The sequence below is a fragment of the Lepisosteus platostomus genome, chromosome 4 (genome assembly GCF_059453375.1).
Source record: "Lepisosteus platostomus isolate fLepPlt1 chromosome 4, fLepPlt1.hap1, whole genome shotgun sequence".
Classification (NCBI taxonomy): Eukaryota; Metazoa; Chordata; class Actinopteri; order Semionotiformes; family Lepisosteidae; genus Lepisosteus; species Lepisosteus platostomus.
Window position 1 is genome coordinate 13,818,460 of NC_142614.1, and position 26,472 is coordinate 13,844,931.

At 39.8% G+C, this 26,472-nt stretch overlaps 1 protein-coding gene across 17 annotated transcripts in view; it reads right to left on the bottom strand.

Moving 5' to 3' along the window:
* The window catches only part of pdlim5a (PDZ and LIM domain 5a), a 124,328-nt gene that overhangs the window by 29,867 nt on the left and 67,989 nt on the right, over positions 1-26,472 (bottom strand). For 6 of the 17 annotated variants that reach the window (XM_088628621.1, XM_088628622.1, XM_088628629.1 and 3 more), the window contains 12 exons: positions 22,746-22,788; positions 21,461-21,576; positions 14,596-14,616; positions 12,853-12,870; positions 12,015-12,187; positions 10,754-10,790; positions 8,616-8,648; positions 6,192-6,239; positions 4,626-4,808; positions 4,015-4,116; positions 2,437-2,565; positions 279-476 (listed from right to left, as the gene is read on the bottom strand). In XM_088628621.1, coding sequence (XP_088484747.1) covers positions 279-476; positions 2,437-2,565; positions 4,015-4,116; positions 4,626-4,808; positions 6,192-6,239; positions 8,616-8,648; positions 10,754-10,790; positions 12,015-12,187; positions 12,853-12,870; positions 14,596-14,616; positions 21,461-21,576; positions 22,746-22,788 — 1,101 coding nt within the window. Of the gene's footprint in view, positions 1-278; positions 477-2,436; positions 2,566-4,014; positions 4,117-4,625; positions 4,809-6,191; positions 6,240-8,615; positions 8,649-10,753; positions 10,791-12,014; positions 12,188-12,852; positions 12,871-14,595; positions 14,617-16,213; positions 16,258-16,653; positions 16,671-21,460; positions 21,577-22,745; positions 22,789-26,472 lie in introns of all 17 variants that reach the window. The other 11 variants (XM_088628631.1, XM_088628636.1, XM_088628627.1 and 8 more) reach the window with 10 other exon arrangements.

The window sequence follows — 26,472 nt, forward strand, 5'->3', positions numbered from 1 at the left end:
CAAATAAAACTATTTACCGTTTTCATAATATCAGTGCTTGTTCCACAAGTGACTCAGTGCTTGTACCACATAGTGTGGGACAGGAAAAAGAAAATTATCTTCATTTTTGGATATAGTTTTTTTTTTCATTATGTCAACCTCATTTGCTTGACACAAAACTGTATAAAACTGTTAGTATTTTCTTAATAAAATGTACTAATACAAAAGGCTGAAGGTTGAAGACACCAGTGCCACGGGTGCATGAGTGCACACAGCATGCTTTGTGATAAAGACAGTACCTCTGGGGGGCCGAGGGAGCGGAGCTCACAGATGGCAGCAATCCGGGAGCGGAACACAGCGCAGATAATTCGCAAGTCTGAGTCGACACTGAGCTTTTACTGCCACCTGCTGGTGAAGCAAGAGTACTGCCAGCACTAGCAAAGGAAGTAGACGTGTCTGGACAGATTTGTACTAAACGTGCACGTATGCCTGCAGTTCTTCGTGGGGAAAAATGAATAAGATCAAAAAGGACAAAGTTAAAAACATGTTACAAGAACCTTAAACTGTAATCACACACAAATGATTTAAAATGTATCACTCAACAGTAAATTTAACAGATGTGAACTGCATGACTGAGAAACAGACCTCTGTTATTTGATTACCTTGTGATGATGATGTGCGTAATGCGATAATGAAACTAACAAAAACACATATAATTTAATCATTCGTTTCTGTTCTTGCTCCAAGAACCTCAAGCACATTTTCCAGATTAATATATCTATTCCGCTGTTCGCCTGGCATTCACTGACTCGTCACAATATACCAAACTACTGTATGTTCAACAGCACTTGAGAAAAAGGTTTGTTAATTTTCCTTTCCTCATATCCCAGACTTGCCGTGAGCGGGCAGCCTGTCTGAGGAGGCAGTCGTGTTGACACCGGAGCCGCCTCGCCTCCATCCTGCTTTTCACGCAAATGCAGCGGCATGTCAGAAATAACAAGCGGTTCACGCTCATGCCGTCTGATGGTAAGCAAATGAGAAATCACACTAGACTACGGCTATTAACACTCAATTTGCTCATAATTATGATTGCAATTAAAAAAATATGCGAGCTCTAATCTCTTCTGAATATCCTCAGTCTGAACTAGGAGAAGCAACAGTGAGAGAGCCCTGCTGTCAAACTCAGTCCTCCACAGAATCCGAGCGTGAAAACATTACCACGCCATCAGGCTGACATACTGTACAGCAGGAGAACGGTGTTTAATGTATAGCTGCCTGCAATTTAAAATGCCATCTAGCAAGAAGTGACTACAACGTTTGCGGTGCAGATAAGGACGGCGAAAGTTGTGTTTATCTTTTTTAGAGTTTAGTGCAAACTTAGGCAAAATAGAGAAAAAAAAGGAATTCCGTGAACATTCCACTCCATTACAATATCTGGACATTTTCTGTCTGACAGCTTTCCAACTAACAATAACATTGACAACACGTGGAACAAAGAAAGCAAATTGTACCAGGATTAATGACAGCCTGGCACCCCAGACACCAACATGTGGTGTCTTAATATTTATGTTTTGTTGTTTTCTAGGGGTGACATACAGTAGCAGAGGAAGTGGCAAGACAATAGGGTTTTGGGTAATTTGGCATGATGTCTGTTCACAGAGGAGATGAGCCAATCTCTCACACTGGATTAGCCAATGATCTTGGTAGGGGGTGTTGAGACAGAACGGTCACCTTTATGGGAAAAGGTATTCTGGAAAAGTCTGTACCATGTGACAGGATTTCACTAAAGCTTGTTCACTGACAAATGTGAAATGTGCACAGTCCTATCATCGTCACGGTCATGGTAGGAGTGTGGGGCACAAGGGCAGGGTGAAAGGACTGTACTGCTCAGCTCTGACAGACACAAGGAAAATCAGTGCTGTCCAAAATTGGCCAATGGGAACAGAAACAGAAAAGAGAACAGCAATGCTCTCTGGTGTGAACTGCTCTATGGGAAAGAGCAATGTGGGTAAACAGCATGCACCACTTTTTTTTTTAAAGAGTTTCTGAGATATCTACAGTACTTGCAATACATATAAGGGAAGCAATTATCTTCTCTTGAAATGTCTTCTGGGGTTTATGTAGTATTATATCTTGGAGCAAACCCATCTCACCTACTGTAAATTGTATGAGGCAAAGCCTAAACAGCCAAGCAATGCAGAAAGCTGTGGAGTTTTAAACCTGTCTCTAATCAAACCACATTTTGAAGATCTCTCACTTTCCAGAATATACATTTTCCGGTGTCAGAGCTATTGAGTGTTGACAGAGAAAACACATACTACTTAGTTATTAACACCAAAATCCTGATGACTTTCACAGTTTAAATGTATACATACAGATGCAAATGAATCTAAACTGAATGCAATAGGTAGAAAACCAAACACATCTCTCCCAGGCTGAACTAGAATGGGAAGCTACCTGTTTGAGACAGGAAGCATCCTGGACAGTGTAGCTATCTGACGACTCCCCTTAAGAACCTGTGTTACTGGAGGGGGGTGTGGAGCGCACTTGGGCAGAGCCTGCAGAGGATTGTCCAGGAACTGGAGTCTGAAGAGAAAAGGCATCAGGAGCAATAGGAAACGTGGATGAAGCAGCCCGGCACAGTTGGGATAGATGAGCTCCACACCAACACAGGGCAAACCCCTTCCCTTAAAAAGCCCAAGCTTCTTTTGAACGGCTGTCAGTTCAAAGGAAGAGTGACACTGATCGGTTACTTTGAATCCCCACAGCAGCCAGAGAGTCTGCGCTTATATAGTAGAAAGCCATATAATGAGGCTTATTGCACATGTACAATATATGTCAATGATGAAATTGCCACACCATATTTCACTTTACCAGTGGGGACAGCTAAAGGAAGTAGTTTACATTTCAATAAATAAATAACATTAATAAAGCTGTACCTATGGTGCTCCTTGTGATATCACAAATATGCCTTGAGGAGCACAAAGAATAACGTAATGATCCCCACTATACTGCCTGTACTTTGGGTTCGGTGCAATATGGGAAGAGTTAAACATTTATGTGAACCACAGGATAGCATATCGTGCCATAGTATTCAAGCTTGATTGATGTTAGACGTGTATCACTTCAGTAAGGAACAGCAAAATATTTTACCCTGTTATGCTGAACCATGAAAAAACCATTGTTTTCATTTTTCTCATTCTAGAAAACCTTACATTTCAGGAGAAAATGTTTGTAAGACAACCAATACAAAGTCTCATAACAGATAGGTAGTGTGAGCTTTTCTAAAGGTCAGTGCCCTACTTTATTCCATTCTAGTATAATATCTGCAGCTGTAGTCTTCAACTGAAGAGATAACACATAAGAGCAACATACACAAAACAGCATGCTCTTGATCTTATATACAGCAATATTACTATTGTTAATACTATTATCGTCACCATCATTTCATTATTGAACTGGCAAAATGTTTACAATACCTTTATCTTTAGAAAAGCATTCAAAAGTGATATTAGCAGCTTGAAAATAGAACAAAAAGTCATTCTAAAAATGCATTAGAAATTGCTCTCTACTGCTGAAGGAAGATAGCATTAGCATGCCTTAGGAATTGGCAACAGTAGATGCTCGGTCTTATCTTCTGAAATGTAAAGCTTAGAGCATTCAGCAGCTGTAGGAGCAGTGCAGCCAGACAGCAGTAAAAACTGGAGTCATCAGCCCCTAGACAGACCCCTCCAGCCTGTTTCTAATGCAACACATTGTGGGCATCCTTGTCCTCATTGTCAGGCAGATACGAAAGAGGAAAAATCAGACAGATTTCAGAAAGCTGATAAGCAGGTTCTCAGTGGTCTGCATCTCTACGTGAAACAGTGCTCTCTGACTACAATGGCTCTCTGGAGAAATCCTCGCTCCATAGCAGGATAGCAGTAGACACTCAAATTCTACTGCACTGCAGAAAGAAGTCTCAGTGAGGTGCTGACTAAGATTCTTACTGCTGCATGCTAGTGGGCACCTCTCAATGGGACATTTGTGCTTTACCTCACTGGAGAGCTGAAGAGGAGGAGGCCAGCTGGCTTTTGAGACAGGCTGCTGTCAGCTGCATTTTCAAGGGCCAGACTGCTTGTTGCTCCAGACACAGGACTGGACAGCAGCAAACAGGAAGACAATACAAAACAACCTTTGTTGTTACTGAGGGTGCATTCTTCAAAGCTGCCAACAACTTTGTGCCGGTAGACTAATGTAAAAACAAATACATGGTATAAATACTTAATATCCCTCCAAGCATTTCTATATAATAGCATTTTGTGCAGATTTGCCTCCTATTTTTTGTTTGAAAATTGACACTATACACTTTCCCCTGGGCCAGGAATTGGTAGGAGACAATAAAAGGCAAACATGCTCTGGGGCATCTAAGCTAAACACAAGGGAAAACAACAGAAATACATTATTTACTGTATATGCCAGGGGCTGGGCCGAGCAGTCTACATTACAATGACAAAGTAATGTCAATAAAGGAAAGGCAAAATGAATGTAATGAAGGCATGCTGTTTCCCATTTAATAACTAGTAATGGGACCTTTGCAGACCTGGACCATGGGAGAAGAATACTCTTAAGAGAAACGATACACTTAAGAGCACGTGTTTCTGTACCTTGCCTTAACTTCTAGCAGAGCAGCTGGAGGCGCAGACAGGAGATAAGGCTCCTCAATGGTCTGTGTGCCGACATACTGTGTGTGAGCACTCGCAGAGGACATCTTGCCATCCAGGCCGTTCGAGAGCCGGAGAGCAGGATCAGCTCGGTCAACATCAGAGGGCTCTTCGACATGTACAAGGCTTTGCACAGACAAAGTCCACTACAGTAAAAATGACACTACCGACACTGGGACAGCAAAAACTTTTCTCTGTGGATCACAGGAAGCAGTGAGGTGATTAGGAGAGGGACACTCACACTGTGCTCAGAACTTACACCTAGGCAAAGTGAGGGTGGTGAGGGTGTGTTTCCTATCACAAATGAAAATTCAGTGTCTTCTGTCCTCTTAGGGTTAAAGGTCTTGTTGATTTAAACCAGTCTGTTAGAGAGCAGAGAAGTGGAAAACAACCAACTACCAGGCTCACGGGCCTGCTGGGAATTTCTGACTACTAATTGTAATTTCTAATATTTGTTTTAGGCAGTTAACTATTTCCAGCTGAATTATTGTATGTTTATTTCTAGAAAGTAAAATCTGAGATGAGTACCAGCTCCTGTGATGTTGCAGATGTTTTTTTTATCAGTGAGGATTTTATTTCAGATGGTAGTTCAGCAGACAGAACCAGGAATGTTTGCCAAGCACACTGAAGTGCCTTCAATGATAAATTTGTACATGGGTCATACAGTTAAGATAAGAAGGAATTACTGCAAGACAACGTGACATTTCATTATGACAATATTATACAGTACGTGTGTAGCTTTAAACTACTGACTGTCTCAATTCTTTGCTTATAGAACTCTTCTGTGTATGAGCGCTGTATGAATGGCTTTCCAGTTAACATGCTGAGCCACACTTCTGTTTACACTCAGTGTCAGAAAAATAGTCTATGATTTTCTTCATTAAGAAACAAATTAAATTAAAAAGCACTGGCCATACGTGCATGAAAAGGATTTGGAATTATTTAATTTACTATCAAGCTTAAATGAAGTATTTCTACCCATTTCTATGAAAAACATTTTGATATATTTTCAGTTTCGGAAGTTGTCTTTTTTTGAACAAACAGAAGGAGAAAAGCAAGGCTTCATTTTACATTGAATATTTTCATGTTGAAATCTTAAGAGCAGGTGCTTCTGTACCTCAGAAAAGGTGAGAAATTCTTGTCAGAAAAGATGACAATCTTAAAAGGTCAAACGTGATGTTGATTTACAGTCTGTCACCAATAAAATGTGAGATTCAGAGAAAGAGACTTTGTTTTTTGAATAATTATTACAAAATTGATACGCAGGCTACAGTATCTCAACCAACACCACATTCATATACCACAAAATCTTTAAAGGTGTAAAGGAAATGTACTCTGCATTGAAACAGTATGATACAATCCTCATTAAAACAGACAGCTGCAGCCTCAGTGCTCTCAATGGCATCACGCAGAACAAGCACAAGAGGGTGTGACACTGACAGCACAAGCTGCAGTGCAGCGTGCCAAGACTGGGAGGTGTTACTGGGAGTGATGGGCCTGTGAGGTTACCTGACCGTTCCGCTGTCTGCGTTGAGCTCGCTGAAGGAGAAGTGACCACTAGGGGTCACAGGGAAAAGGGGAATGAGGTGCAGTGTGGAGCCATAAAAAAGAAAAGGATGAGACAGAATCAAAAGACAGAAGAACAGGAAGAGAGCTTCTGGGAACAAAAAAAACTTTATTTCATTCCCCAGCGTTTAATAGACAAGAATCACTAGTATAGTACAATATATTACAGGTGGGAAATTCAACCGTCAGTGTTATTAATTACTGGACAGCAGCATGCATCTGCAGCACATGGGACAATACTTTAAGGATGCAGCCCAGGAAGAGAGAGTAAAAAAAACAAAATCAAAACAAAAAACTGTGCTTAAAAACCATTTCGCTTCTTCATTTACCAACAGGGCATCCTTCTCAGTTCTAGACCTTATGGAGTTTCTTTCCAACCAGACGCTATCTATTGAAGTACTACAGAAAGTGTAATTGTGTAATTAACTGGACACTATTCGTTATTTTTCAACCTCTTTCAAAGCTGAATTAAAATACACACCTGATTTAGGGCACAGTAGCTACACAATGCTTCACTGGCCTGCACAGACCAACAGTTAAAACTTCTAGTCAATTAAATAATAATACGACTCATTGTGTCACGAAGGTTTCAGGGTGGAACAGTAACAGAAAAACCCTGCAGTTCTTCCGGGAAGTGAGGTTGATACCCTATTTGACATCAGTCAAAACTTAACAAAAAGCAAATAATCAACTGTCCTTTACACCAGTACACACAGACATGCACATACCTAATCGCTCCTTGACTAACAAGGAGGCAGTACCACTAACTGGATAGGAGCATGATTGGAGACATAACAGCCAGAGCTTTCACCCCTACAGCATCTTTCACTATATGAACTAAAATAAAAAACTTTTGTTTTTCTGAAAAACAATATTGTTTTTAGATTGGAGAAAAAAGAACATGAAAAGGGGTACTTGTCAAGAGACTTTAAAAGAGGGTTTCCATGCTGTAAATTTTAATCCTTTTTCATGTGCAGATTAAGTAGATATTTGTACTGTTCAAATGAAGCACAAATATAGAAACTGTGACTTTTTGACCCTTGGTATTTCACAATTCCAGCTAAAGTGCTATCCATCAGGTCTTTTGCTGCAGTTTTGCAGGATATCTTCTGCGATGTCTAATATCTTTAACTGTCATTCACAACAGCCAGAGCATTCACTCCAATGTCCCTAAACTACCAGCCTTGTCCATAGCACTTTCACAAAAAACTTTATTTTTTCAGATTTTCAGTTTTTTCAGATCAGACAGATTTTTACTCCCTGAACAAAGCAGAAACGTGGGCACTTCTTCAGCATTGCATGACTAATTGATACCAGAACTTCACTGGATTCATTTCCTAGAGGAACCCAGCGACGTTACACCACTCTGAAACAGGTTGCACACTCTGCACGCTCATGTCCGCTGTGGGGAAAAAATGTCTTTTCATCTGTCCTTTGCCTGTATGTTTCCAAGCTCTGAATATGACGTCTGTTCCCACTGACCTAAAAGGGCAAGATTGCCTCTGCAGTTTTCAGGTTTTAGAAGACCAAAATAATCTGTACATGCTTTCTGTCCACACAACATGCCTAACACCCTCCTGACTATAGTACCTCCACATCTCCAGCAAAACTCACGCTGACCTCCCCTGTGTCACCAAGGTCTCAAGCCACTTTAAGAAAGACGTGGTTTACAGATGACAACACATCAACATGGGGCAAAACTTTTACACTATGGAGGTGCTTTCAGAAAGCGTAATGTTTATTTTCATATATATTGCATAGACGATTTTATAAGATGTTTACGTACTGTATGAATTAGCTTTGAACCACAAAGTACAGAGTTATTTGTAGGAGCTCAGATGCTTAATAGCACAACATTTCTAACAACTTGTACTGGGTAGCTTTTACTGGCATGTCCCTGTTTTTCTCTCTAAACCACATCAGGCTCTAATTTGCCTCATAAAATCTGGGAACAATGTATGATATAAGTGCTTGTGAGTAATAAGGCAACTCCAGAGGAGTAAATGTTAAAGAAATACCAAATTTCCATCATAAAAAATATAATAAATTCTTTAATTATTATGTTTTTTGTTAGGATGAAACTTTTTTTTGCTGTTATGAATTTTAACAAGGAACAGGTCTCAATTAATGTTGAAAACTAAAGACTAATACTGTCAGGCAAACTGTTTGTAGAACATTAATAACTAGGCACTTACATACTACTTAATGCGCAGTTTCCTGCTTAACACAAAGTCATAACTCAAGACATCAGGCAAGAGGAAGCAGGGTGGACAACCAGAATATACAGAAAGCAAAGCAAAGGGGGACTATTGAACATTGAGAACCCTCGCAGAGACCCCATGGTGCCAGTCACGTAGCTTAATGTACCTGGGGCCGATGATTTCAGTGTTCACCTTTTCTCTGGACAACCAGTGAGTGGGATGAGGAACAGAAGGAGAAGAGGAGACAAGAGAGACGAGTTAAACCCCACTTGAAGTTTTTTTTTTAGGTGAGTTCCACTCAGTTTGCATGCAGCAAGCCATGCACTCACTGTCTTGGGTTCCACAGTTCCCTTGACTTCATCAGCAAGGCCCAGTTACAGGCAATTTTAAGGTCATTAACACCCTTTCAGAATCCTTCTTCTGATGCTTAAAATGCTACAAGCCTGGCTCATGGTACCACTGGTTTATTTGTTCACTACAGTTTACTGCCAGTGGTTGGCATCACTCCTGAGGCTGGATGTCAGATGGCATGTTAACAGTTGAATAGATGGTCAGTTGAGAATCGTAAATCTCTGCTGGCTGTGCAAACGCCAACTTCACAGCACTTTCAGGAGCTCTGAAATGCCAAGCAGGAGGTGAGTTCTTCTGTATGTGAAACGAGTCCATGAAATGTGAAATGTTAAAGTCTGCCTAAGGGCAGCAGTCACAGTGTGGCCTGCTCAGTGAATAAGCCCATATGTCAGCTTTTACACTTCAGAAGCTATAAAAGTTTCAAAATGCTCTAGTAAAAACAGGAGTAGAACATTCAGCACATTACTTCCTTCTCAGCCGTTACTTCTTGTAAAAAAAAAAAATCAGTTCTTGAAATACCACGGAGGATCGGAATCAATAAACAACATCTAATGTTACTTAATTTAGTCAGGTTGAGAGTCTGTGGTAATATTTAAAATTGTTTGTGCCAGAAATGTTCCAATAAGAAGAGGATTAACATACATCAGTGAAAACCACAAGTTTTTTAGCCAAAGAAGAAAGTTAATATTCTTCCATTACAGTACATCACTATTTTTGTAAACCTCAAAAGTTCTTAACATTTATGTCTTCTGTCAGCACACTTAAAGCTGAAATTCCCTTAGTTCCCACCTCTGTTCCAATTCTCAGCTACATCTGAGACTGACTACATTCCTGGTGAAGATCACTATGAAAAGTCATCCTTGAATTCTGACCACAGTACATGAAAGATGTTCAAAAAAGAAATGTAACATAGACACAGCTGAGGCACAAATAGGCTGCTGTCCTGTAATTACAGCAAACACCAGCCTCTTTGCTGAATTATGCAGACAGATTAAGAGTATGAGTAAATAATGGGTATGTAAAGACAGAGCAATCAGTTATAATTTCAGGACCTATCATGGGCACCTAATAACAGTAGCAAGGACCTGAATAACCCACACCGAGGACAGTCAAAAGCCATGCTACTCAAATGTAGCTCTGGAAAGTGAAATATTTGCAGAATTCTGTATAAGTTACTGCAGCATGAAAACTAGCATAACATAAATTGAACAGTAGTAATGGATAGCTACAAGACAACCAAAAAGCTGTTAAGGAAACATAGTTGGTCACTGTGGATATAATGATCAAGAGAGATTTTAAAAAAACATTTTAAAAAAGAAAATCCTTTAGAATTTCAGACAGCATCAAATACTTCTCCTTAGTTTTGAGCGTGCTGCCACCAGGAGTGTCTCGTGCACACAAAACCCAACATGTGACTGGAAATTTGCTCATCCCTTCTGCCAATAAACTTTGGAAAATAGCCCCACCACATACAGTACAAGGGACCACAAGGAAATGAACTGGAACACTTTCCAGAGTGACAGACCTGATCTCTACACCAGAGAACTGAAGCATCTGTCCTCTAAAGGTTTCCTACCCACAACTGCTTCAATACATTCAGTACAGTACGACAGATCAAGACTTCCACCCACAGAGCTGCTCACAGACACAGCCAAAGCACGTGCCTTCAACTTGAGAGCAGCACTGATTGCAGCTCTAAACTGTGGGTTTCTCCAGGGCTGTGTAGTGGTTGCTTCAATTCTGCGTTAAATCGAGCATGTCCAAATTTACTAGACTGGGAAGTAAGTATGGGTAGGTCTCTATAATGGGCACCCATGCAAAATCAAAATGCCATAAACACAGGGTATCAAATTCTACAAACAGCAGTTCATCAAAATAGTAACTGTAACAGCAATATCAAGTTCATGCACAACAAAACAAGCAATCAAATCATTTGAAAACACTATTGCTTACTTTGTCTTTTTAGCAGAAATGGTTTCTGGTTCTTGCACTGCAAGGAAAAGAAAAAAACAAAGCAGGAAATTAAACAATTAAATTAAATTCAACAATTAAATGATTGTATGAAATCATTGGATTATAGAAATGAGCTTTTTTGCTGCTTTAAAAGTGAGGGAAAAAGTAATATAAACTTCATCCTGGTTAAAACCAGGCTCAAACAGCCAAAAAATAATAAGCATCTATTGCAACCTCATCTCTCCATAATAGCCGGGTACATGGCCAACACCTGGTGAATCTGTGACTGAGTTTGCTTTACTCCAGATCTGATCAGTTTCAAGAAACATTGGTTTTGTCTTGGGATGTAGCTGCACGTCCTTCTCCACTTACAGTGCGTGTGCAGCAGGCAACAGCAAGCCAGAGAACAAACTGTATTTAGCTGTAGTTGTGAGCTCTGCTAGATGGCAAGCAGGCTTGTAATTTACACCACTGTAAGTCATAAGGACAGTCTGTGTGATCCCCTGTCATGGCATCTCCAAATAATCCCTTCTCTGAAGAACACAGAACTAAGTCAACAATTGCCGTCAGGGACAAGAGGACACTGCAGAGCCTACCTACTGTACAAAGACACTTGTAGTCTCATGGGATATTCTGTTTGCTCATGCTGATTCTCAGATAACTTTAGAGATTCTTCAGAGGAAGCTGAAGGCAATAATCTGATTCAAGTAATGACACATTTTTACAAAACGCCACATAACATAACAGACATTATTTATAACATTCCATTTAATTTGCAAAAGCGTCAAACTGAAAAGCAGCAATACTGTCTTGTAGCCTGATCTCTTGAGATTTCAAAAGCTCAGCCTGGGCCTGGTCCCCGCTGGGATGGGAGACATTTAAGGATACGCAGGATGCTCTTGCAAGTGCTACTGGTGGATTAGTAGGAGTCACTCTTCCCTCTAGACTTGGATTTCCAAACCAATGCCCCAGCATTGCCGTCCTTCAGATAAGACATCAGACCATGGTACTGACTTCAATGTTAGTAAACTGAAGGTAGTTGGAAATGAAGAGGGTCCAGTCCTCTTTGGAAACTCCGGCTCATATTTTCTATATTTTCTTTATAGTCAGTTGACAATCTCTTGACTAGTTTGTCAGTAGTATGCTTTCACTCTGGACCTGAACATGCTGGGTGTCAAGGTCACTCAGTCCTGGAGCTCCAGAATGTTAAAGAGGAACGAATGGCATCATGGTGACACAAGACTTCAGGGGTGCTACGTACAGCGCTCGGTGCCTGTGATCTGTGCCAGGATGCGGAAGGAACGCGACTGCGAGGTGCCAGTTCTGGGGTGCCAGTCCTCAGTATCTTCCATCAGGCGCTTCTTGCTGGCATCACCATGAGAAGGCACGTGGTAAAACTCGATATCTGTGTCCATGGCAGGCTTCCGTGGTGCACTAGACAAATTAGAAAATGAAAGTGTAAATTTCACAATCGCAGGGCTCATTATACTTACAGATTTTGCAAACTTGTCATTATAATGAGCTTTTGCTATGAAGCACTCAAATTGTTCCTTGTTCAAAATAAGCTGCAGTTATTTTGAACTAAGCAAAATGGGTAATCCAAATAAATATCCGGGAGCGTGCACATCAGCCTTCGGGTAAGGCCTTGCTCAAAGAGACAGCTGGTGGCTGTCACAGCTAAATAATTAAAGGCAGGTTTAGAACAGGCAATATGCCTGTTTCTTTTATGCTTTGATATAATAGGAACAACAACATATGATTAGGTTATGAAAGGCTTGCAATGTCCAGAGGGAGGTCTGCTATTCAATCCTGTTTACTGTTAAAAGCTCTAATTGAGGTATCTGAGAGGGTTTAAAATATGCATAAGAAAGTCTTGGAAGTCACTCCACTGTTTATTGATTGGCTCAGTTACACTAAGAGTTTACACAAACAGAAACAAAGAATATATTTTAACCCTACAATGCACATATGCTTTATAAAATTAAAACTTGAAAGTAAAACTATCCCATCAGAGTGTAATCAGTTCCTAGAGGCTGCTCTTTTACCAGCTCTGCACAGTACTAAGAACAAGAGAAAGGAGAAAGCTTTTTGACATTTACCGTCTTGGTGGGCTTTTCCTGAAGGACAGAGGAGAGAGAAGGCAGAGAGGGACAGGAGGAGACAGTGAGTTCAGCTCCAGAAAGAAAACAAAAGGTTGGAAACAGAAAACCACCAGGAGCAGTGCATACGGACAGAAGAGGACAGTTCATTCACAAAGCGGCAGCACTTCCCTTGATGAGTAAAAAACATGGCTACCTGAGCACTACCTCATATTAAAGCATATGGCCTCTTTAAAACTCAGGTGCTCTGTCGAATATACTGTATTGTAAAACACATGAGCTTTCGGCAGCCAGATACTGCAGGGGCCTAGTATAAGTATGTACTCCAAAAACCCACATGAAATCAGGACCACTTTAAACTGCTTAAAAAGAACAATAAAATGAGCAGGACAGAGGCAGGGAAAAGTTAGTTAAGCAACTGGAATTATAACAACTGCACAGATGCTCTGAAGCAACACTGGAGCTTTAGAATTTGTTGAAGAGCGCTCATCAATAAAATTGTGTAATACATTCCTTAGTGCCACCACAGATGGCGAGACAGCACTACTAGGGGTAGATCTGTACTGGAGTGTTCGCACTGTTTTTCTTCTGGTAATTTTACTTTTGTAGAAATACACTAGGTCCCATTCTGTTGGATATAAGCCCAACAATGTCTCATTAATAGACTTCAAAGCTCCAGATTTCTTTACCTAGACTATGCACTACTATGTCATTTAACTCATTTTGTTTTGCATTTACCACACCTTAAAGTAAGTGCTGTTATACCAAAATTAATAAATATATATATAAAATATAAAAAAATCCTAAAAATATATTTCCTAACAACACACCCAATGCATTCAAAACCACATTTGTGACTATTGTGAAGCAATGTAACACGATTTGATGGAGGGCTTTAAAAACAAGCGCTTTAAAGAACAGGGTAAAGTGAGAGGCACTGGGGTCAGATTCCTCAAGTAATGTTATAAACAAGCATCAATCATGCTATTTTAACAGGATATGGCATGGAAATCCTGAAACTGGTGGTTTAAATTGGCAGTGATATGCAATGGGCTTTAGAGGGACTCAGATCAATGATGACAAGAGCTGTCAGAAACAATGTTCCAACAGACAGCCAGAAAGAAATCTGGAGACTCTGACAGAACACATTCAGCTGCGGTTCAGTCAGTTCCCAAAGTAGCCTCGGCTCATCCTCACAGTTAAACTGATCAGATTTTCACTGAATATTCATCTAGAAATATCAGTAATGAAATATTTCCTGCAAGCTCAGGAACAGTAGGAGAAAATAGATCACAAAATATTGGTCAAACCTCATAATACATAAAACATGTTATTCTTCTTTCATTTTTATGCTGATGGTACACCAATATGCTTGAAATTAAATTTTTAGGATTGTTGAAACATTACCTCCTGGCCAAAAAAACTATTTGACAACATTACTGTATGTGCCTGTTTTCTCCTGAATTTAAGGTTGAATTTGAATTTAAGGTAGAGGTTAATAGAATTTGATAGCACATCAGGGAAAAAGGAGAGTATTACTCTAAACCTCCCCTCTTTCTAACCAAAAGAAAACTAAATAAATTGGTTATTTTTTACTTCGACAGTGTGCATTTCCAAAGGGGTCTTTTTTGGCTCCTACTCTTTTACGAAACAAATACTATTTGTGTTGCGTGCTCATCATTCAATGAAGGAAATAAAAAAATATATATACAAAGCATAAAAATGGCCAAACATATTACTTACTTCAAGATGCTCTGGGGCCCACTAGTGAGGGTAACAGAAGAAAGAATTTTTAAATATTTTATAGAAATTAAGTCTCATGACAATGTTATACAAAATCAAAAAGCACAGCAAACTGAACCCCAGTCAGCACCAGGGAGAGTTGCAGCAATCATGGAGACAAACCCCATAGGCATGTCCGACTCTGTGCTGGACAGTCCTAGACACCTCCTCTCCTAACACTTGCAAAGCAAGCCTTTACAGATTGAAAGCGCTTTGCAGGCATGCCATCCATTCTACATCCTCCAAGGGCTACCTTATTTAGAAATTAAGATGAATTATACATAATCCTCCAGTTTATTATTAACATCTTTATTCAACTGAAAGTTAGTCATTGACACCCTTAAATCAATGCACTACCTCATCCTCTACTGACAGAGGTATGTAGATCATCCAATTTTAATCCTCCATCAAGCCCGTCTGGAAACACGGATATTGCACTGATAACAAACCACAAGGGGTTTGGGAGTGAAACATCAATGCATTTTCCATTTACAGAGCTGAGGCAGTGGTCCCATCTCTCTGGGATTAAATGAGGCATTCAACTTGAGTCCACAAATAACAAAATCCATGCACATGGCATGACAGGGACTTTTGGCACCTGCTTAGCGGAAAACAGCCAGCATGTGCTGAACTGGGTTTGCAGTATGCGGCTGGCTGGCAGGCTGAAGTTCTGACTTAGTCTGGGCTTGTTCTCTGTGTGACCTTGGAGCCTGGGAATGGAAAGGATGGACCAGCTGCTCAGTGTGAGCGTGACTCTGTCCAGCTGTGCACTGGAGGCTAGGGGCTAGGGTGCTGGGTCTGTGAGGAACATCAGCAGGTGAAGGGAATCCCCACCCTTTCAGAGTGATGACAAAAATTGATTCCTCTCTTTCAATCCCTGGTCTCTCGAAATAAACAGAACTGCATTTGCAAATCTCCTTGGTTAAAAACCCTTTCCAGTCATAAATAAACATTTTCTTGGTAGGAATGAATTGTAGTCTGTATTCTTTGGAGGTACTTACCGCATACAAAAATACTTTTGTAATTTTTGAAAAAATACTTTTGTACGTTTTGGACTGGGTAGGTCAGATTGTTGCATATGACTGATTTTGAATTACATTCAAACTACCCATGTTAAAACTGTCTGCCTAACTGTCCTATATTCCTCTCTCGCGTCTTGAAAATACTTCTACCAAGGCAGTGGAGTGTTCCACTACCAGCAGCAAGATGGCGCTACAATACACTAAATCTCCTGAAAGGTACATATAATACCAGTGTTTCTGTGATATTCTTCGTTAATAGAGACCACAATGAAAATTGAAAATTCAGTTAATGTGGTGCTAAAGAAAAAAGTAATAATTTAAAACACAGAACAAAAGTATTATTATCTACTCCTTCACTACATGCATCTACCTCCTATGCTCACAGATTAATTAATTATTAATCAATCGTGATTATTCCACTTAAAATAGTGTTTCTGCTCCACAGCAAATCTACAGTATGTATAATAACTGTTTTGTTTTGTCAGGACAGGAAATTGAGGTTCTAAACCACCTTATTAACACTTTAAAGCACTTAAAGAACACCTGCAACAACTCACGTTAATAAGCACTCAGCAGGAAGAGATGAGGCAAACTGCTTCACCTGGCAGCAGAAGAAAAGAATTCTTAACAGCTGCTTGTGCTGTCAGGCTTTATATGCAGGTTGTAACCAAAAGCCAAATTGTTTGAATTTCAACCAGCAATCACTGAACTGTTTACTGAATCAGTACTGTCCAAACCCTCCATGCAGGAAGAGACCATCTGATCAAGAACTTGTTTCGTGCTGGTCTGTCAATTATGTGGTCTTGTGGAATGATGCACAGGAAAAATGCACACATTTCACTGCACACACATGCTTTGCCCACTATATGAAAAGACTCCAATGAGACACACAATGCCATGCATTTATGGTATTAAAGCCTTCAGTTCATTTACTATATCTCCAAATACATGCTGACCACAGCACACATCACCAGCCTGTTGGGGTGAGGTCACTAACTTTATGACTGGAGTCTCCTATAAAATAAAAATAAGATTTAGGGTCAGTTTTATTTACAAAGACAGCCACTTCCCAGCAGCAGGCGCTCTTCTCCAGGAGCTGCGTTCACCATTGCTGAAACTTACCACCTGTGCATCGACACGTGTGGCACAGAAACCCCGATTTTTTCTTTTTTGGTTTTTGATCAGGAGGCACTAAAATCAGCCAGACTGAAATGAGCAGCAAAAAGAGTGTGCAAGATACATGCAGCTCCCATGTAGCGCAGCAAGTAGGAGCTATGGCTCTTGGGAAATATTACAGACGATAGACATTTGAATGGTTAAAAATAACAAGAGGCCTTGGGTCCATCCAGCCTGTTTGGTAGTTAGTAGCTAATGGATCCAAACATCTCTTCCAGCCATTTCATGTTTGTGGTTCACTGCTCATTCTAAAGAAGTGCACTGCAATAACTTTATGTCAATGTCTTAGGATTTTGAAAACAGAACTTGGATGAGGTCCTTCCTAATCTGTTCCGTTCAAGACTAAAAAGGTTCGGTTTCTTCAGCCTGTTAGTGTAGGATATTCCTTTAAGCCTCAGATGATGATTTTCTCCCAACAGATTCCAGAGCAGCAATATCTTTTCTATAACTTGCTGACCTAAACTGCACACAAAATTCTAAATGAGAGCTGACTAATGCATCATTCAATTTAAACATAACACCCCTTGATTTCAACTTTAAAACATTATATATTGTAACATTTTATTTTTTACCAATTCCAAACATTTTTCAGAAGATATAAATGACATCTCAATACAAAACAGTTTTTTTATATACTTAGCCTCTTCAAGCTCAGCTCAGTATTTTCCAGTTTGTAGTAAAAGGTGTTAATGCTTTTGCTGCCCTCATATAAACCTTTGCACAATTTTGTGTGTATTAAATGTCATTTTCTAGGTGTTTGCACATTTTAGAACTTTGTCTTAATCATTTAGCATTTAATTTTGAATTATGATCATTCATATAAATTAGGAAGATGAAATAATCTGCTGTCTTCTCCAAACACACACGTTTCTCCTGATTGTACTGTCTGTAATTTGAGAAATAATAAATTTATGAGGAAGTAGATCAAAAGCCTTCTGAAAACCTAAATACACTTTATTGTATGATCTACTGTATGTGTGTCTTGTTCAAAGAAATCCAACAAGCTGGCTGGGCACTGAAGTACGAACCATGTGACAAACTTCTACAAATAAAAAGGCCAAAATAGGGTTAAGTTTCTTTAAACAGAATAAAGAATCTACATGTCAGAGCCACAGCTGAACTGAAAATAATGTAATATTAAAACAGTCTAAAGCATTTCAAAGTCTGGAGGGAGAAAAATAAAACCTACAGCACTGCAGTTGCTTTCAGAGCTGGCTGGGTAAACCTCATAGATAATGAAAACCAAGAGAGAATGTCTTCATTCCCAGAACGATGAGAACAGGCTGAGTAAACAAACGCATTTTTAAAAAAATGATTACCATCACTGCTAATTAGGAAGAGATTTCAAGCATTTAAATACTGTATAGCACATGCTCTTTCTCCTACAGATATCCCGAGTCACAAGGGCTTTTTTGGCGGCTAGAAAATTTGTCCAAACGTTGTTTGCAGGCATGTGAAAAAGGCAGAAAGGAGGCACAAGAACCAGTGAAAAGAGCAATCAAGAAACAGCTCACATCTGGAACCTTCCTGATGTTCTTGGGTTCTAAAATCATTAGCTGTTTACACATGACACTGGGATTTTCTAAAGGTTTGTTTTTACAGCGAGTAGGAGTTGGCCCGAGAGTGGGCTATGCTGTTCACACGTTCCTTCCTTTGGCATGAAGAATATCATCATAAAGCAAGAACATAAGAAACAATAAAATGTAGGGGAGGCCATAGGCCTGTCTGGCTCATTTACTGGTACTGGTAGCTAATTGAAGTTCTTACCAAACTGTTTGTTGGAAAAAAAAAGATGGGACTGTCTTTATCAACATGACTGAGTAACTTGTTCCAGCCCCTACAATTAATTGTGTGAAGAAATGGCTCCTATTACTAATTTTAAAGTGCTTCCCCACAGTTATTACTTGTGCCTTGTGCTTAAAGGTTCACTTTCACTGTTGTTTTTGAAGACATCCCTAGGGTTGACTTTGTCAGTGTCTTTGAGGATTCAGAAAATGTGAATCAGTTCCTCTCAATCATGTTTGTTTTAAAGCGAAAAAGAAACATTATCTTAGCCAGTCACTGCTGGACATTCCTTTAAGCCTGGAACCTACCCGGCTGCTCTTCTTTAGACTGATTCCAGAGCAGCAACATCTTTTTGGTAATAGTGGGTTATTAGTTCTGACTGAAAGAAAACACTGGGATAAAACTGCAGTGGTACAGAATTTGTCAGTAAGAAATTTCCAAGGATACTTAAAGAACTCAAGTCAAAAGCACTGATGCTTTCTTTTTTTTATTAAAAAAGGATATAATCCCTTTAAAGAAAAAAATACTTTCCAGTATGGGACATATCCAAAAATCCACAGCATGCCCAACAGGCCCAAATGTAAACAGATACAATTACTTTAAGTCTAAATATATTTGTAGAAGGTCAGGGACTCTTGTGCTTGAATTTCACTAGCATTAGGTTCTTCCTTGTCTAAGCAGATTTTTTATAGCAGTAGCAATGAAAGAAACCAACATGTGAGACCAAGATGTGTATCTGTCAGCAACCTGCTGTTTACTTAGCAGAGGTACAGTAAACTGTGCTGGCAGGACTGTCCATGGGCAGAAAGTTTCTGAGGTCACGTGTGTGAGACAGCCTCAAGTACAAGATTTCCTGCTTTTCTGCCATCTGCGTAATCGAGACTGAAAGGGCACCGTACAGAGACCTCTAGAAGATAAGCGCACTGCAACTCAGAAAACATTTAAGGAGGTTCCTTTCCTTTTCCTGTAGAAAAAAAACTCTCAAGCTTCTATTGAAAATTCCAAATCACCTTGCTAGGTGACAAAAGACACTTGTACAGTACTTCCCTACAGCACAAGAAGACATGATTTCACCTGTGTCTGTGAGACTGGAAGTGCTCCATATGTGGGTCAAAGGTCTCTATACAGAATACGTCTGTAGTCCAATGCAGCTCTAATGTTCCGCTAGCATAATTTAATGACTTTTGGTATTTTTATTATAGGCTTTTAATTTAAATTAATGGTTGACACCTACAGTATGTTGTGGTAAATGAAAAGTGAAAGTAAAGCTTTCCTATAGAACAATATATAGGCTTGTTTTTAACTACCAAAGGAGCATGATGGACAGAATGGCCTCCTCTAGCTTGTTGACTTTCTCATGTTCTAACAATCAGCTGTGTTCACAATAACCACCACTGAATTCTTCATCCCAAGGTATGTCATGAAATAACACAGAACTCCTGTCTCTCTCACGCTGCTGGAGATCTGCATGGGAGATCTTTGCTGCTCAGTATCAGCTAGAGGTTTCTGGGCGCAGGCGAGCGTGTGATTCAGGCCAGACCACGAGAAATCTTCTTGCCAGGAAAGTATTTTGTAGAACAGCCAGCTTGTGCAAGCATGTGCAGTGGGCTGAGAAGTCAGAGACCAGATTGAGATGTTTTGAATCCAACCATGTTTATCTTTACAGCCAATCCACTTTCTCTGCGATTATTTATACTGTACACAACAGTTTTCAATTTATTTTATTACTCTGACCTGAAAGCAACTGTAGTTCATAGTAATTTATGAGAATCTAAAGAATCCTAGATGTGTTTTCCAAACAGGACTTGATGGAATATTTATTGCTATTTAGAAAGCCTTGAGAGCAACCTCTCCTCCAATGAGGTGAATCCAAGCTAAGAGGTTTGGCTGCAAAGAGATTGAATGAATTCATTTCAATTTCCCAAGCTTCCAAACGCATGTCAAATTGGAATTAGCTTTTTGAAAACAATAATCTTTCATCACTAAATAACTGGGGTTATATTAGGAGACTCTGCAGCTGCTCCTGATTTGAAAGTGTTAAAATGTATTTTTTAGTTCTTCTTTTCTTTGCTGATGCAAATCCAAAACCACACTAATCCAAAGTAAAAATGAGTGCCACAGCATTTCTATTTTCCGAATAATCCCCTGATAATTTCAGGATGACAGTTCCTAGTATTTTCTTCAATTTCAGTGGTATTTTGCCTCCAGTACCAACCAGTGATAACCTTCACTGACAGTCTGAATTGCACATGCTCTCCGCACAATCAGTTTTTTCAGTAACTGAGGTTTTAGATTGTGGTGTATTTGCTGGTTCAACAGCACAAATCAGCACAGATCAGAAAAGCAGCACCATTTAACCTGCTGCAGCACAAAGAGAATCAATTCAAGATGAAAAATATACCCACTATTGGCACATACTACGCAAATCTCACATAGAGGACATCAAGTTCAGACTGTTACTGGATACAAGACACTTTTTTCACACCATTGATACCGAAAAAAGAAAAAGCTGTAAATTACAGAAATTACTTTTTCCAAATGTATCAGCACATTCAGTGCTTTGTCATTTTAAAAGACCTTTAGGCCTAAATGAAAATATTAAAGAGGATTATTCTGGAAAACGGGAACAACACGTCACAGCATTTTATTCCTTTGCCTCAGATGATCGAACTTCTCAAAATCTAAAGTTTTTGGAGGAAGTCAGAGAGGGGAATGTTCCGCAGATGTAGATGAACCATTTTTGGTGCCTGTGTTGTTTGCGAGCATGGGGTCTGACTCTGAAGCACACGTCTGCTGGTACCGCAGTGAAGCCTCCAGCTGTGCCAGGCTAACGGGGTACCTACCCGTTGTGCTGGGAGGGACTCCCCTGGCTGTCCTTCAGCCCCCTCCTCTGACCCTCAGCAACCTCGCAGGCGGTGTCATTGGAATAAAGGTTGATGGGGCTGTTATAGACAGAAGGCTGTGGCGGGACATTAGCAGTCACGGGCGCGGTCACCCTCACGCCTGCGGGAGGGGGAACACGCACACCCGAGGGGGGTGATTTCACGGAGGAGGGGCAGGGGGCAGCGCTGGCTGCGGTGGAGGGGGGGGTGGGGTTGGTGGAGGGGGGGATGGGGTTGGTGGAAGAGGTGGCAGGGGTGAAAGCAGAGTGTGCCGAGGGAATGGAGGCCACCTTAGGGGCAGCTGCCCCGAAAGGCTTGGCTGTCTTGTTGTAGGCCAAGCTGGGGGCAACAAGTGGAGAAGGCGCACTGGGCACTGGTTTAATGGTCTGCTGAGGCTCTTCCTGTGCAGGGACACAAAACACACACACACACAGCACACGTCACCAACATGCAGCACACCAGACACTGATGCCTCCTCACAGCCTGGCCAACTCAGCCAGAGAAACAGGCCTGAGCTTTAGCACAACACCTACTGAAATCACAGAACCTCCAAAAAAGTAACTAAAAACTGCCTTCATGGACTTTGTGGATTGCTCAGAAAACCGAGAGGCTTTCTTGTTATGTCTTTGAAAAATGGCTTAGCAAATTGAGTGAATACGAGGAGGCTGGGAGAAGACATCAGTTAACTATACTATTGTACACTGGAAAACAAGGTGACAGGTGCACTTAGCTAGCACAGTTAAATGAATGTGAAGCTGAAATGGCTTAAAATATAACCTGCATGATTTCACCATGCCTGATTCACACATGTTCTCAGAAAACCACAGGAATCATGCATATTTTCTGTGTATGGGCATTTGGGAATACAATTCCAAAACATGCATTACACAATAAAAAAAATGCATAGCTAAATAAAAAAATCTAAGAATCTGAAACATGTCCACAAGACAAAAGCTTTATCAATGCAAATATAATTAGATCAGTTTCTTTTATTGAAAAGAGCTTTGAGATAGTCCTGAAAATTCCTAGATGTAACAAAAATCTTTTAGACATTCTAATGTACACACTAATTTTCTACATTATCCTTTTGTTGCAAAACAACAATACAATCTGTCAGATAGTCACAGGTACTTTAAACCTGTGTTTAGTACAACTAAAACTAGCTGTTCTTTAAAATGTGGGGCTTCATCAGTGAGATCTATCACCGTTTGACAGAAAAGCACATCACTGATAGAGATTAACTTACCTTTGGAGCAGGAGCTGGTGCAGGTTTGGGAACACTGGAAGCCCTACAAAACAACAGAAGAAGTTTTTAGAAGAAAGAAAAGATTGGCATATCTGTCATATAGCATTTATTTCCTCTGTTATTGTATTTTGAGAACAACATTTTTTATCTGCTTGTAAAATATGACAACAGTTGGTTTACATTGTGTTAAAAAAAACAAATTGCATTGTTTTACAAATCAAACTAATTTGGAGAGTTGTTTTAGAAGCCAGCTGCCAATTAAATGTTTCAATTTAAATGCAGTGTTACACCCAGCTTGCAAAAGCCTTTTTATATGTCTGACTCACAGACTCATTTTTAATTAGCAAACCACTGTGTTCTGAATCCTTTGCTCTCAGATTTATTATTTCTTAAATTAATCTGTCACCATTGAATATTGCTTTGGAAATATAAAACAATTATTGAAAATTTAACTGTGACAATTCAAGAGACCACTGACTAACATTCATAATATACTCAAAAGGCAGGGATTTCTCACCTTGTTCTTATTGACAGTTTATTAATGGGTTATCTTGCTGTCTAAAGAGACAACACTGCAGAGGCTTTGACTCAAAAATTCAAATCCAGTAGCAGGCTGCTTGGATCTTCCTTCACTTATCAATGCCTTTTCGGAAACTGATCAAGCCTTAATCGAGGACTGAAAGGGCCCTGGTAATACCCTTTCTGTGCCTTCCAGCACCCTCTGTTGGAAAGTGCACTCAGTGCATTGTCTGTCATTGGCCACTGTGCAAGTACAGCTAGAGTGCAAGAAAATCAGAGGCATAGGGCAAACGGAAAGGGACAGTTCTGGAGGTCAGTGAAATTATTTGGCAAATAAGGAAAAGAAACAAATTTATGGTCCAGAGAAATGGACTTTAGGTGGCCAGGCGGTTAGAGGACAGGGCTGACTCACACATGTTTGTGTTCTTGGATTTTGTGGATTTCCTGTTGCTTCTCTATTTCTTCAAATACACGTAATAACATATAAGTATGATGTGTTCAGTTGTGTTACACCAAAGTATGCAAAGCAACACGTTTTCTGAAAATGACGCAGGGCAAATTGCTAAACACCAGCCAGAAAACATTCACTGCCTAAAACAGGATAACCCTGACGATTTCCTGATCCTTTGCAAAATTTGGTGTACTACTTTGAGCTCTGAAAAAAAACTTAATTTTCCAAACTTTTTAAGAAACAAAAAAAAATCTCTTTCAAATCCTCCTTATTTGTTTTGAAATTTGCGCCTTTTGCTCTTTCACTTTTAGAGCAGGATGAGATTCTTATGCAGAAAATGATTATTAACTGTGCATGATACAAAGGATGTAAATCACTGAAATGACACCTTAATACACTTCTCTGTTTTTCCTTTGGCAAGCTGTGCACTTGCTAAGCTGTTGCCAACTTACGTCAAGGAGATCTAATAAATCTTACAGCATACAGTAGTATCCATGAAATTTATTAGCCATGTAACCCGTTTGCTCTCACAACATTTATGTTGGGAACTAGAAAGCTTTGCCACTTGTAAATCAAAAGTAGGGAGGAAAACAAATCTAAGGCAAAATGACCAGCTGACCAGCTGAACTCCTGCCTCTTGCAGACCCGATGTTCTGTCTCACATGCACATACGTGATCATGAGGAGAGCAGAACAGAGGCAGGCTTCACGGTGCTGGTCATTTTCCCTCTTTCAGGCCCTGGGTTGACTAAATTACTTGGGCTCCCCCAAGGCTTTTATCTCAAAAACACACCATAACAAAGGGAAACCATGAAAGGGGACAATCTTGTTCCCTTGGTCATTAAGAGATAAATGATCCCAGAATCACATCTGGCCATTCAATAAAGATTCCAGAGAAGCAGCTTCAACTACATGGCATGGCAAATTTGTGTCAGGTTGTAACTATTCTAAGATGCAAAGCAGTGCACCTTACTTTTGTCCCACAGTGCACCTGTATTGAATTTTCACTGACGGGGTACTTGTTTTACTCTTGAGGTTGAGGTTGTCCTGTGAGTTGACTTTGTCTGGTCTTTTCAGTTCAACACTAAAGAGATTTAGTCAATTTTACAAGCAGGAATGAAGCACAATTGCACTTACTGTATGTACAGTATATGGAGAAGAAAGTTGTATGCAAGTCTTCCTTATACTTGGTCACTATGCTTTGGGGAATGAAAGCCACAGCACTGATTGCAAACAAGTACTGGAGCATCTCTTAATAGTTTAACAGTGCAGACACTACAGTACATCCACTTACAGTACATACCAGAAGTGTGGTTGTCACATTTAATATACCAGTAGCAGACAGGTAACCAAAGGGTCAGCTCTATACTCTACTCTTTATCAAATCGGGAACTACCCCACATTTCACTCCTTATTCCCATATATGACCAAAATGTGGTAGCATAAACATGTTTGAATGAAAGCATCTCTAGCACTGGAGCAGGAAATGAAATCCATTTTTTAAGTAAACCTTGTGTAATGCTGAGTGGTTCCCATGTTAATATTACTGGCATATGTCCTGTGGTACTTTGCAGAGTCTAGACAAATTAACATCTCCTCCATTAATCACTATCAGGTCACACGATACTGCTATCTTAAAAACAACACTGTCCTTTCACTTCCGAACTAAAGACATCCTGCTTTCTCAAAAGCTACAGCTCAAAGAGAAAACATTCCTGTATCTTTGACAATAAATGCATCAGCTGCATAACTTCTAATAAAAGGGTGATTTTCTTAAAATCCAAACACATTCCCTGCCCTTTGGAGACATTCTGCCTTATTTGGGAGAAATGTGACATTGCATTCAGTATACAATTTTTTCCTAAGCTAAAACAGACCAACAACAAATACTTATTCTGTGGCTAATTTCACCCCTTCCCTTTTTTGTGATTGCTCCCAGATGCCTTATTACTATAGAAATTCAAGTTTTTTTCCTTTTTTTTGGCTACATTTCCAATTGGAAGGACTGACTCAATAATTCAACTTTTTTTTGTTGTTATTTTAGTACTTAAAAGCTATCTCTCTAAATAACCCCAGTACTTAAAACAGTATTGGTATCAAAGTCCTGTTGTGCTTGCTTTCTCTTTAGTCTTGACACAAACTGGGAACAAGGACAGTTAATCACAGTAGGTGTGCAGTGTTCATCAAGGAGTGCAGTACTTGTAGGAGAGGAAATTAATTACCCTCATGAAAAAAAGACTGTGACATTTGAGTTTCGGTATCTTTTACATTCCTGTGGCCTGAACATCAAGACGTCCTCACAGACCCTTCTGAACAGCACTTCAGACATTGCCTGTCTCAGCCAGTCCGACTGCGCTTCAGTCAGGTTCACTGTACCGTGATCTTAACTTCACAATCTGCAACCAACGCTTTGATTCCCAACATTGTAATTTAAAACTATTTTGCTTCCCTTGGTAACTAACTCCATTGAGCTTATGATGCTCTTTTTTAAAAATTTGCTCTAATTAATGTTGCAAACTGCAAAATCTTTACTTTTATCTGGGAATTTATAATGTGCCATTATACCAGTAAAATAAATGATTAAAAAACATTAACAATCAATTGCTTTTATTGAAATTTCCAAGTCTTTCACCATATGACACAATGGCAATGTAAACAAACACGAATTAAGCTATCAGACAGGGAAATCAAAGCATGCTAGGTGGACTGGTGGTTTTGAAAAAGGACTTGTCATCCACCAGGTGCGGTCCTAAGCAAT